The sequence below is a fragment of the Carettochelys insculpta genome, chromosome 8, assembly GCF_033958435.1.
Source record: "Carettochelys insculpta isolate YL-2023 chromosome 8, ASM3395843v1, whole genome shotgun sequence".
In the NCBI taxonomy this organism is placed as follows: Eukaryota; Metazoa; Chordata; order Testudines; family Carettochelyidae; genus Carettochelys; species Carettochelys insculpta.
Window position 1 is genome coordinate 36,611,230 of NC_134144.1, and position 13,121 is coordinate 36,624,350.

The 13,121-nt window shown below is 43.5% G+C and overlaps 1 protein-coding gene across 1 annotated transcript in view; it reads right to left on the minus strand.

The window, feature by feature from the left end:
- Nucleotides 1-4,545: 4,545 nt before the first annotated feature.
- Nucleotides 4,546-13,121, minus strand: part of ERICH2 (glutamate rich 2) — a 34,110-nt gene continuing 25,534 nt past the window's right edge. The window contains exons 12-14 of the mRNA XM_075001475.1: nt 12,249-12,320; nt 6,616-6,711; nt 4,546-5,612 (exon numbers count right to left, since the gene is read on the minus strand). Coding sequence (XP_074857576.1) covers nt 5,398-5,612; nt 6,616-6,711; nt 12,249-12,320 — 383 coding nt within the window. The 3' untranslated portion in view covers nt 4,546-5,397. The remainder of the gene's footprint in view (nt 5,613-6,615; nt 6,712-12,248; nt 12,321-13,121) is intronic.

Here is a 13,121-nt window from a genome sequence, read left to right on the forward strand (position 1 = left end):
GGAATATACAGGTTATGGCAAATTGCATTCCGAGATTATTACTGCTGAATGCTAGTTAGTTTTCTGTAACTGTGGAACACGTCACTTAGATTTGTCTGTCAGAAAGAGGCCCTTTCCCAAGCTGCATATAGCATGGAATCAAAGTGAATGCAATGTGCATGATAAGAACTTTTTAGTAACTGTTGTCCCCGCAGTGGTGTTACATATTGATTTATCTGCCACTTTTATGTGCTTGTTAATCAATAACCTGAGTAGAAAACTGTAGATTTTATGTTAGATCAGAGCTGATCAAGGCGTTTGGAAAATATGGCTGACACCCAGTCTCCAAAAGATTTGCCTAGCACTGCTAATGAAGCTGAAAACATGCTTTACTGTAATCATAATCAGAAACTAGATCTAAACTAGTTTCCTGTGAAGAGACTACAACCAAGTTAAGACATTAAATTAAGGAAAAATCCTTAATTCAATAATTTAACTACTTCCTTTTTTTGGAAAATGTAGTTAAGATACCTGTTTAAAAAATTAGGTGCGTCTGTCTCTCCTTTCCTTGAGATTTTTATTTGTAGCTCCAGTGACACAAACTAAATTAGATCATCTTCCTGAAGCACTAGCTGCATCCTCCTTGATACAAGCTCCAAGTCACTGTTACCAAGAAAGAATCCATTGCAAACAAAATGGTACAAAATTCCTTCCTTAGCCTTCTAAGATCTAGAGCCGTACTAGATAGGAACACCTGCCTGTGCCTCCCTCCTTTCCTTCTCTTGATAATTCCATTACAGTGCTTGTTTCAGCTAAGAGGAAGACATGATACTAACCCAATTGTTTCCCTTTGCAACAGACCAAAAGATGCAGGAAGTCATCTTTCAGGAGGCAACCAGACATGACTAGGATCCAGTTAATCATAAGGCCTTAAAATTCCTTGTGTGCAGTTCATGATTTTGGAGGCTACCATTCCTTGTCTATACACAATCTGGTAGAGCCCTACTGCGGGATGGGGATCCCACAGATCCCACCGTCATAGGAGTGGGATTGAAAAAACATCCTGTGTAGGGTTCTATAACCCGGCTCTTTCTGTAGAATCCAATGGAGAAAGAGAGGGAAGTTCACTTGCTATAGAAAATACAGCATAAATGTTCTGGTCTGAAAGGATATGTCAAGCCTAAGAACGAGTAAACAGAAAATTATTTTAATAAAATCATCTTAGCTGTGTGGTGATAGATTATGTTTGTAAGAAGAAAACTTGAGATTCCATTATCTTTTGATGAGTTTGGCTCTGTTATCACTACCATGATTGACACTAAGGAAACGCTGGAAAGTGCCGTTTGTATTTATTTTTCTTAATTTGTATGGCCCTGTCTTCCGCAACCCCAGAATGCAATGTAGAAGTCCTCCACTCCCCTCAAGGCTGTGCTCCAGAAATAAGGACTAGAAACCATCAAGAATAGAAACTGAAGTGCTTAAGATCCAAAATATGAACTAAACCAATCAAGAGAACTCCTAGCTTTGCAAACAGCCAGCCTGAAATAATAGCTTTAGGAGACATGAACTGCTCCTATTATCTAGTGGCCATTATGCTTCACCATCATTCAGCACACTTTAAAGCCTAGATACAAATATATGCAGTACACTGAAAACACATGAATATAACAAACTTGAAACAAACAGGGAATAAGGTACTGATTGTATTATTCATTTTCCTATTTAGGTCAATAAAAACCTTCATTTAAGAAACTTATTTTAGTGTTTGACAGAATTTCCACTTTGTGTTGGAATACCACAGAACTCTCATTGGAGAATTTAGTCAGAACACTCCAAAGTAGAGAGAGGAACTGGGCATCTATAGTAGCGTCTCCTTGCTTGAGCAGAGTAGGAGTCTCTCCCCATGGTGCTTTGTTTTTGCTGTAGTACACCGAAATCAAAGGAGTTACACTAGAGGTGAATCTGGAGCAGTATTTTGAAAGAGATATCGTATCAAGTACTGCTGAAGAAGATGGGCTCAAACTACTGTTAACAAATTATGATGCGTAGGAAACACTAGAATATAAAAGAAGGGCTAGTAGAAAGGAAGCAAAGATTAGGTATTCTAGCTTTGTCCGTCTGCCTCAGCTTCTCTGATTATTTCTTCTGAAAGTTTGGATACAAAGCTTTTTGAAGTCAGAATGGTAGGCTTTTAAAGACATAAGGCAGGTTTTTAAAACTTCCATGCTGGAACCCAAACAGGGAAGGCCACACACCGCAACCCTAATGAACGCAGTGGTAAGTTACCAGTAACTTTAAGGAATTCACGTACTTTGCATATATTTTAAATCCTCAACCACCTGCCCGTAACACCGATTTATGTTTGTGTGGCAAACAGAAGTTTGTTGTTAGAGTTCAACAAACATGCACAACTTGTTGACTTTTCACCTGCCCTCTAGGAGAGAGCAGCTACAGGGCATGTTTTAGGACTTCTCATGCTGCATCTGGTCCTTGCCCCATGCTTTGAGATGCCTCCTGTTGCCCTACCTCAGCATTAATGAATGAGCAGATTTCCTCTTCACAAAACGTTACCTGCTATGGCATCAAGCCAAACAAGCATGTTCTTTCATCCTTATTTAAAAGGGAAAAACAATAGCACAATTCAGCTCAACAAATATTTGATCAAAAATTTGTGATTATTTCATCCTTCCTTGGGTGTGTACAAAAACATTCTCCTCCAAGGTTGCCACCTTCTTATGGTTATTAAGTAATGCATGAAATTTAGTGTTAGTGAGAGGTGCTGGACTAGGTTGTAGTAGTGCAAACTTCCTCAGAGTACCTCATCAAACATGGCCCCAGGCTAGATTGGGGAAAAATCTTCTGGAGAGTAGTTCATATTTAATGCCCATACTTAATACCCATTTAATCTTTTACCTCCTTCTGAGTTGTCCAAAAAGGGTGGAGGAACAAATTATGTTTTTGTGTTATGGATAACCTTATCCTGTCCCCTAGGAATAATCTACACCACTACCTAATTTCACAAAGGCAAATCAATAATGAGATAATTTGCAATCGCTATTGCACTGGGCGGGATCTAAGCCATTTTCTAGAAGGCTTTGACAACTAAAATTAACATGGAATTTTATAGCTAGTTCTCTCACGGCCTTAGATGAAGATGACTAGTCACAGTGAACAGCCCAAGAGATCTCTGTAATATTAATTGCTTACCACCTTGAAGTTTAGTTCTTCTCTCCAACATGACTGTAAACATGGCATTGTGGGGTTCCACATTTACTGCCTCAAATTCCTTAGCACCAGTGTGCTCAATGCAGTCTAAATACCAAAAATATAAAATCTGTCCTGTCAGCACTGCAAACTTGGCCCAGATTCCAAGAGAGAAGTAGGCTATATCTACACTAGCCAAAAACTTCAAAATGGCCATTTCGAAGTTTACTAATGAAGTGCTGAAATACATATTCAGCACCTCATTAGCACGTGGGCGGCTGCAGCACTTCAAAATTGATGAGGCTCGCTGCCGCGCGGCTCATCCAGATGGGGCTCCTTTTCGAAAGGACCCCAGCAACTTCGAAGTCCCCTTATTCCTATCTGCTCATAGGAATAAGAGGACTTTGAAGTAGCCAGGTCCTTTTGAAAAGGAGCCCCGTCTGGACAAGCCACGCCAATTTCGAAGTGCCGCGGCCGCACGCATGCTACTGAGGCGCTGAATATGTATTTCAGCGCTTCATTAGTAAACTTCGAAATGGCCATTTGCATGGCCATTTCGAAGTTTTTGGCTAGTGTACCAATAAAAAGAAATAACATTTTGAAGGATAAAACTTTGCTCTCAATTGAGAGCTTAGTAAACAATTCTGCTGATCTACAAAGAATACAGTTCAGCTTCCTTTCTCTTCACTGTGTTAGTTCTGTCCACAGAGCAAGAAGATCTGTGTAAGAGTGCCATCTTTACAGAGTCACTTTTTCAGACTAAAACTCATTTTAAAGGTTACAGCCTATGGTTTAATGAACAGCTGAAATGTGCTTGGCATAAGTTCAAGTATGGGGACAAAAATAACTTTAAACCGTGTTGGTGACTTCCCAGGCCTGGGACCAATGGACACCAATTCTGTCCAGGGCCTGAAGGCTGCTGTCACAGGCCAGCTAAGAATGGACCCCAGGAGGCATAAAGATGCCCTGGCAATGATCCCTTTCCCCTTGATACTACCTGCACCAGAAGCCACACAGAGAATGCTGTAGGAGCTGCTAAGGTACTCCTATACCATAGGAAAATTTTCCAATGCAGAGAAAACCCTCCCACGTTCATATCAATTTGGGCTACAGCTCTTTATGCTCCCAATTCAATACAAAACAACCCAAGGGCACCGGAAAACTAGGCCCTCCAAATATCTACAACAATCACCGTTTGACAATTATCTTCTATATCTCATTTGCCAAAATGTATTTTCATAACCAAATATCAATTTCTCATTTACTTTATAAGTGCTGCTCCCCTATTGATTTAAATATGTATCAAAACAAACAAAACATTTAATAATTTAATCAACACATTTGTTACACTGAAGAGAAAGCAAGTAAGAGGAACGACAAGAACGGTGTCATATAGCTACTGACATTAATAAGGCATCCTGAAATGTAACAAAGTAACACTATACTGACATGGACAGATGCATGAAACAAAAATATGATTACATGTTTATTGTGACACCTTCTGCACACCAGAACACTGTATTAAAAATAAGTGGTTTTCATGGTTAGACTATTAGAAACAATGTTCAGTCCAATCTAGAATGTATTTTTTTTTTAAATACACCATGCCGTCCACTGCGCTGTGTGTTACATTTCATGCCATGTGTTGGTTATCCCCACTTAGCACACTTGCTGAATTCCAGATTGGTAGAAGTTACCCTCCTTGATTACTTAGATATATTATCTAACTTTATATCTGACAAACCTTAAACAGTGTAAGCTGTCTCCCCAAATCTGGCCGAGAAGTTTCCAGTGAAGTTGCACCCAGGTGGGAGGAAACAAGCTGCGTGAATAGAAGGTTAGCAGGTATTTCCCAAATACAATTTAGTGAGAACATTCGGTCACACACAAGATTTATTCAAAAAGCTGCACGTGTGCTTTCTTCCAAGAAGTGTACATCCAGTCAATGTGCAGTGGCAGTCAAAAAAGCAAACAATGTTGGTAATCTTAAGAAAGGTACTGATATAAAAGACAGAAAACATTGTATTGACTCTATACAAATCCATGGTATACCCACATCTTAAATATTGTGTATAGATGTGGTCACCCCATCTAAAAACAGATATATTGAAACCGAATAAGCTTTAGAAAAGGGCAATGAAAATGACTGCTGTGGAATGGCTTCTGTATGAGGAGAGATTGAGGCTAGGACTTTCAGCTTGGAAAAAGAGATGACTAAAGGCAGATATGATTGAGGTCTACCAAATCATGACTGGTGTAGAGAAAGTAGACGTGGAAGTGATATTTGGTCCTCAACACAACGACTAGGGCATCACCAAATGAAGTTAATATGCAGCAGGTTTTAAACAAAACAAAAAGGAAGTATTTCTTCATATGATGCTCAGGCAACCCGTGCAACTCCTTACCAAAAGATGTTGTGAAGGTCAAGACTGCAACAAAGTTCAAAAAAAGAGCTTGATAAATTCACAGAGGATAGGTACACACTGATTATTAGCCAGGAGGGCCAGCGAAGTTGTCCTTAGCCTCTTGTTTGCCAGAAGCTGAGAATGAGTGACAGGGAATGGATCACTTGATGATCAGCTGCTCTGTTCATTCTCTCTGGGGCACCTGACACTGGCTATTGTCAAGGTGACAGGATACTGGGCTTTCTGGGTCAGACCAAATACCCAGTATTGCCACTTTTGTTTTTAATTTTAAATGGGTTTTTTTCCCCAGTTCAGAGCCTTACCAGCATCATGCAAAGCACATGATTTCAACAAGCTATTGGAAGATTTATGGCCCTGTTGAACTGGTGTCAATGAATTTAGAAAGCACATTTTATTGAGAAATTTTGTGATCTCTTTGCTCAACTGATGATACTCACTTTAGTTCTTCATCAATCTGATTGCTCCAACAGGAAGAAAATATGCTATAGATTAAGGTTAGCCTCGTGCAGTAGCTCGCAACATATACAGACTACTGCACCCCTTTCAGGAACTAGATTTGTCCTGTGTACTCCAAGTTTCACTCACTTAAAAAAAAAACTGTTTACAAAAATGTCACAGCCCATTATTATTGAAAAACTGCTTGCTGTCTCATTTGTCGGTTTGAAATTTTAGTTCATACTGACTTCACTAGTGCTTTTTAAGCAGCCAGTTATAAAATTTGGCAAATATCTAATGGAAGACCTCTGTGTACTCCTGGAAGTACATACATCCCCGGTTGACAACCACTAGTCTGGTGGGCTCTGTGTGAGTGGGGAGGTAAGCGATAAGCAAAGAATATAGCAGTTTAAGACAGAGAAAAGTTATGATTAAACAGTGTATTTTAATATAGTGTTTTTAAAGAGTGTACAGAAGAATCAAAATAATCAGCCCAGAGGAAGTACAGAAGTGTTACCAAACTCCTATATGTTTTCATCAGAATCATCAGAACTTTTTTCTCCTTCATTACCACTGCTGTCTGAACTGCTAGTATCCTCTTCGCTGTCCTCACTGCTTCCATCATCCGTTTCTTCACTGTTATCATTAGCACAAGCCTGTGTACTTTCTAAGATATAAACGTAGAGGATATAGATTATAGGTAAGTCAAGTTTTGGTTAGTAAAAAAAAAAAATGACTAACTTTCAGGCATGCGATATATTTTGAGTTTATTTGGTTTTATATCCCAAATAAACCCAAAATAACATACTCATAATAAACAGGCTGTACATGGTGTTCTGGGTTATTTTCCTGAAGAAAGTAATATGATAATTACTTTTAGATAATATGAAAGTAAAGTGGACTTCTAATGTGAGTAAAGTTAATATTTGCTTTTACAGGATTCATACTCCATTTGGAAGATAAAGGCAGTGTCTACACTACAAAGTTACTTTGAAGTAAACTTAGAAGTACAGGGCGACTTCAAAGTAGCCTGCAGGGCACCTACACACACTTTTCCTTACTTTGAAGGGAGGCTACCTTCAAAGTCACTACTCCATTCCCGGGAATGGATGAGGGCTCACAGTACCTGGGCAAGGGCTGTGCCAGGAGGGGACCCTCTTAGTCCGAGGCTGAGCTGAAGGACCTTCTCGCTCTGTGGGGGGAAGAGGAGGTCCTTCGCCAAACCAGCACAATGCTGAGGCCTTCGACTGGCTGGCCAGCAGGTTTGCTGCCTGAGGACAGCCTGACTGCAGTGGCAGCAGCATGTGGATAAAAGTTAGAGAACTGAGGCAGGCATATGTCAAAACCTGCAATGCTGCCCGATGGTCGGAGGCACGGCCCTTGCGCTGCCCCCACTATAGGGAGCTGCACAGGCTCCTGGGGCCAATGGAGGTGGCCCCCCTGGAGCATCTTGTAGACGCCGCTAGTCCTCCCCCGCCCCCATGGACAGCGAGGACAAGGCAGGCCCCTCTGGCACCACCAGTCCCCCATGTGGATACTGGCCCACCAAGACTGAGGGCGATGACGAGGGCTCCAGCAACAGGACCCTTGTCACTGCCCTCCCCTCCAGGACACCCAGCAGAGCCCCATTGAGCCGAGCCTCGTCCAAGCCCCGAGAGGTCACGGACGGTACTTACAGGGCAAGTGGGATGTTGCAAGGGCAGGGGCACCCCCAGAACAGCCCCACAGCCCACATGCCTTGCCAGGCAGGAACCTCTGTGCACCCAGGATCCCCTGAAGTTCATGGGCCAACAGAGTGGGTGCCCCATTCCCCGCCCCCCAGGTTAGGACCCACACTCACGGGGCCGTCCCCTTCTGTCTACACAGGTTTGTTGTCAGGAAGCCACTACAGCCCACCAGAGTGGGCCACAGCTGCAGGGGGGCTGGGAAGCCACCCAGCCTGCATCTGTGCCCAGGCCTCCCAGAGATAATGCTAGAGGGACATAGAAGCGGCTTGTCGACACTCCTCCCTGCCAGGGGCCCTGTGTCCAGAGTAGGTTCGTCGGGTGGGGGTGGGGGTGGGGGGAACAAAGTTACCGCTATCAGCGCTGCTCCAACGGTGGCCTTGCCGATGCCAACTTGGTGGCTGATGGACAGGTGGCTGTCAGGGGTGGCCAACCTCCACAGGGCAATAGCCACCCTCTTCCGCACCAGGAGCGCTGGCCACATCCAGGTATCCTGGTGCTGGAGGACTGGGGCAAGCCAGTGGCAGAGGGCCTTGAATGTCTGGCAGGTCATCCAAAAGTTCCTCAGCCACCACTTGATATCCCACTCCTGCAGCACCAGTTAGTCCCACCACTCGGTGCTAGTGGCAAAAGGACCCCATGTGCTGGCTCAGGGGGGCGGGGTGGGAGAGGGGCTCCGGGGAGGGACAGCAGGGCTGTGGCCAGGGCCTGCAGGCTGGGTTCCATGGGGGTGACCCAGCCACACCACTCAAATAGCAGGGCAACCAGCATGGCCAGCAGGCTGGCCAGGGTGGAAACGACATCATCCTTGGGGAAGAGTGCGAGTGGGCATGGTCTCCGGCTCTTCTCCCCAGCACGTGCGCTGCTGCTGTCCACAGCCTGGCAGCCTTGAGCACGTGTAGGGTGGGGGTATCGGGGAGGGACCCTTTAAGGGGTCGACTGGCTGCAAGCCCAGAATGGCTTGTTGGCCATGCGACCCCATGCCTGCATCATTTCCTGGCCCCTTACATTGCTTCAAAGCAGGGGCTGATCATGTGTAGACATTTTACTTTGAGGTATGGGGGAGCCTACTTCAAAGTAAGGCAGGGTGCTTTTTGTGTGTAGATGCTCTACTTTGAAGCTGCTTACTTCAAAGTAAGAAACTTCCAACTTATTTTGTAGTGTAGATGCAGCCAAAGTTTGTTAAATCAAAAATGATACTGCAGAAACTGATCTCGTCAGCCAGGAAGACAAGTCTCCAACTAGTAGTACTATGCGAACATGGAAGTGTCCCATTTCAAACTGAATTTTCCAAAAGAAAAAAAATGAATACACGTGTTAATATTTTAGGTTCTTAGTGATAGAAAAGTACTTTTAAAATAGAAATACTCTCATAATACACTAACACATTTATAAAAATAATTATTTATTCTGAGATAAAGTAGAGGGCTAAAGTTGCGAAGCTTACCCAGATCTGTGTGCTGTGATCAGCATGCTCTCAATATGAGCAAAGTACCTAAAACTGGTATGGATGGCCACAGCAGGGTCACGCCAACCTACGCAACTCTCCTTCCCTGCAGCCAGCACAGCAGTTATAGCAGAGGGAAAGGATGATTGCACCAGCTCCCAAATATTAATTTGAATGGCTGGAAGTAACTCACACCAGATGGCATGGGTACCAAAGGGTTAACACAACTGTGACATGCTCCAGGATGCAATCTGGACTGTGGGACCATTAGCCTGGGCAGGAGAGTGAAAGGTAGGATCTCTCCCACGCTGCTATGCCAATGAACAGAACCCCCTTCCAGGTTCTGTTCACTCAGCCACCAGCATGCAGTTGCATGAAGGCTCTTGCAAGCCATTCATGAACTAGATACTCTCATCCCTCATTAAATGAGTACTTCACTTACGAGTACTCGCTTAAATGAGGGACACATTTACTTACCGTACTTCACTCTATGAGTGAACTCCCCCTGCTAATACGAGGCTAATCCCCGCCCCTGCTTCCAAACTGACCTAGTCTGACCTCCCCCTGGCCCCCCACAGCAGCCTGATCCCCTGCTGGCCCCGCAGTGCTTACCAGTTGCAGCCTGATTGCACCCCCCGATGGCCCTGCAGCAGCCTTGACCCATCATCCCCGGCCTCGCAGCAGCCTAACCCCCACCCTCCCTGCTGGCCCTGTTGCAGCCTGACCCTCCCACTCTGCTAGCCCCACAGCAGCCTGATCCCCCGCCAGCCTGACCCCCGCCTCCCCACCACACACCCAACCTTCAGCAGCTTGAACCCCACCCACCCACCCACCCCACAGACCCGACCACCAGGTTTTAACCCTCCCTCCCACTCATGGCCCTAAACTGCCCCCCAGCCTTTAAACTCCCTCCCCCAGCATACCCAAGGTTCACTTACCTTCCAAAAGCAGCACCACCTGCTGCCACTCCTGCGCTCAGCTCTAGGAACCAACCAGAGACTTTTACGTGTATTCTAATGGGAGTTTAGTGTCCCTCTTACGAGATTTAGCCTACGAGCACAAAGTTGGGAACCAACTGTGCTCGTAGAGCAAGGGATAAATGTACAGGGAAACAGCAGCAAATTCTATCAGCCCCAGCCTTGCACCCTGGCAGTGTATGTCTATCACGGCTCAAGACCTTTATCAATGAAAGTTCATCGATTAGTTTGTTTCTTCAAAGGGTAAAAGATCATGTCCCAGCTCCCTGAGCAGCTCCCTCAAGCACTTAAGACAAATTCACTGGTTTAGATTAAAGAACAATATAAGTTTATTAACTAGACAAAGATAGATTTCAGGTGATTAAGTGATATTGGCTTAGAAGCTAATTACAAAAAGGAAAAAATTGCAAAAATCAAAAAAATCAAGAAGATTTCTCTCATCTAAAACTTCACAGCAGATCATACTAAACTGGGACACCTTCCAGTTAGGTCCAGTTCCTTCCAAAGTTTCAGTGAGGTTTCCCCTTGTGTAACGATGGGAGGGCAGGGGAGGAAGAGGCAGGCCTTTTTGTGATGTCATTTCCCCCCATTTATATTTTTCCCTCAGAATGGAAAAACTCATCCTGTGTCATGGGGTTAGGCAAGTCGCATGGTGTACGTGTTCTTCTGACCATCCCTCATTATGCATTGCAAATTTTTGTGTGCATCTGTTGTCTATGTGAGGTTTGGCATGTAAGGCATCTGTGTTTTCAATATCTTTCTTTGTCCTCTCTGAGGGGCTAGTCTGTGCACATCTCTCAGACTTACCACCACAGATCACTAGAATGGCAAGAGACCTTGAGAGGTCAATGAGTCCAGTCCCCTGCCCTCACAGCAGGGCCAAGTACCCTAGACTTTTAGGCCCTCCCTGATAGATGTCTATCTAATCTGCTCTTAAATATCTCGAGTGGAGATTCCACAACCTCCCTAGGCAATTTATTCCAGTGTTTAACCACACTGACAGTTTGGAAATTTTTCCTAATGTCCAGCCTAAACTTCCCTTGCTTCCATTTAAGCCCATTGCTTCTTGTCCCATCCTCAGAAGCTAAGAACAACAATTTTTCTCCCTCCTCCTTGTAACACTCATTTAGGTACTTGTAAATCATTATCACTTCCCTTCTCAGTCTTCTTTTCTAAACTAAACAAGCCAAATTCTTTCAGTCTTTGCTCATAGCTCACGTTCTCTAGACCTTTAAAATCATTGTTGTTGCTCTTCTCTAGACCTTCTCCAATTTCTCCACATCCCTCTTGAAATGTGGTGCCCAAACTGGACACAAAACTCCAACTGAGGCCTAATCAGCACAGAGTAGAGCAGAAGAATGACTTGATATGTTTCAGTAAGAAACATATAACATCGATAATACATATATTTCAACAGGATAATGAATTTAATCTAATCAAGACCTTTCAGATACCTCATTAAGCATACTTGGTACAAAACATATAATCATAATCATTCAACTGCAACGAGTCTGTGGGTATACATGGGTACAGTATGCCACAAAAAAGCCTAAGGTCATCAGGGCACCCCAGAAAGTCTTAGGCTGTTATATTAGCCCCTGGGATCACTAACGTTTCATCTAATGTTGGGTCACAGCTGGAGTAACAGGATGACAAGTTAAAGATGCCTCTGTGACTCCTTTCCTCCATGTTCTTCTCTACTCACCACATTAGAGGATTTTGTCCAGTGTGGTTACCATTGTTCAATTTAATACACATTTTGTGAGCAAATGTAATTCCCAGACATGACTCTCTTTTTAAGTCAACTCACATGTCTATAGCAAGGATATTTTAATGAAATTAAAGATAATATTAGTGCTTGAAGTTGATCATTGGCAATTAGGAAATGTTTGTTTAATGTGGTTATAAAGAACAATGTATCACACTCAAGACATATTAAACATATGAGATTAAAAACAGCTCACCCCAGTTTTAAAAATAAAACAAGGGTCCATGTAGTTGTAACAGTGCCAAATACTGTTTACTCATGGAAAACATGAACACTTCTCTGACTTACCTATCACCAATTTTTCTTCAAGAAGTGGAAGAAACTGCTTTGCCTCAGTATTTTCTGGTTCATAGATTAGAACTGTAATTTGTCAACAGGATATGTTAATAATTCTATATTGTGACAATAGGAACTGACAGTCTGCCAATTATAGTTCACAAAGAGAAAATATACCTAAAAGAAACTGCACATCCACATTTATATCAGAGATATAGTCTCTTATCAAATAGCAAGTCAGGACAGAAAGGTGAGCAAGCAGCTAATTGTAAAAGGGCCAGGCCCAAGAACAGATGATAAAAATGATGGAGAAGCAGATATGTTGTAAGTCCCTCATCACATGCCAGGAGGAACAGACACACCCACCCACCATCTACAGTCAATGCAGAACCGCTTTGGATGCCCCTCCCTAAATTCCTCTCACACACTTCTTGCATCTTCCCAGAATGTCTTGGTACCCCATTCTTTCCACTCCTTCAGGCAGCTTTCCAAATTATAGCTGGGACTTACTTACAGATATAAAGCGTTCATTGCCCTGCACTCATCTCCCTTCCCGCCAGTCCATGTGTGTGCTGCTAGTTGTTATTTAATAAAAGCAAACTATCTGAAAGATGGCCAGTCTTTGTCTCCCATATATAGTGATTGCTGGTGGCAGAAATATATGGTGGCAATTTGATCATTTGCTGATGATGAATCTGGGTCAGGAACCACCACAACTTAAATGCAAAGTGGCATGAAAATGCAGCCCCAGCAATGTAGAGAGAGAGACATACTGATGCTCATTGTCAAAGTGTTGCCCCAAAGCCTTACTGATTTGAATAGCCCCAGTATCTGGCTGTTTTAATTCTGCAGCCAGCTGATTTGCTTCTGCACTCTACCCCACAG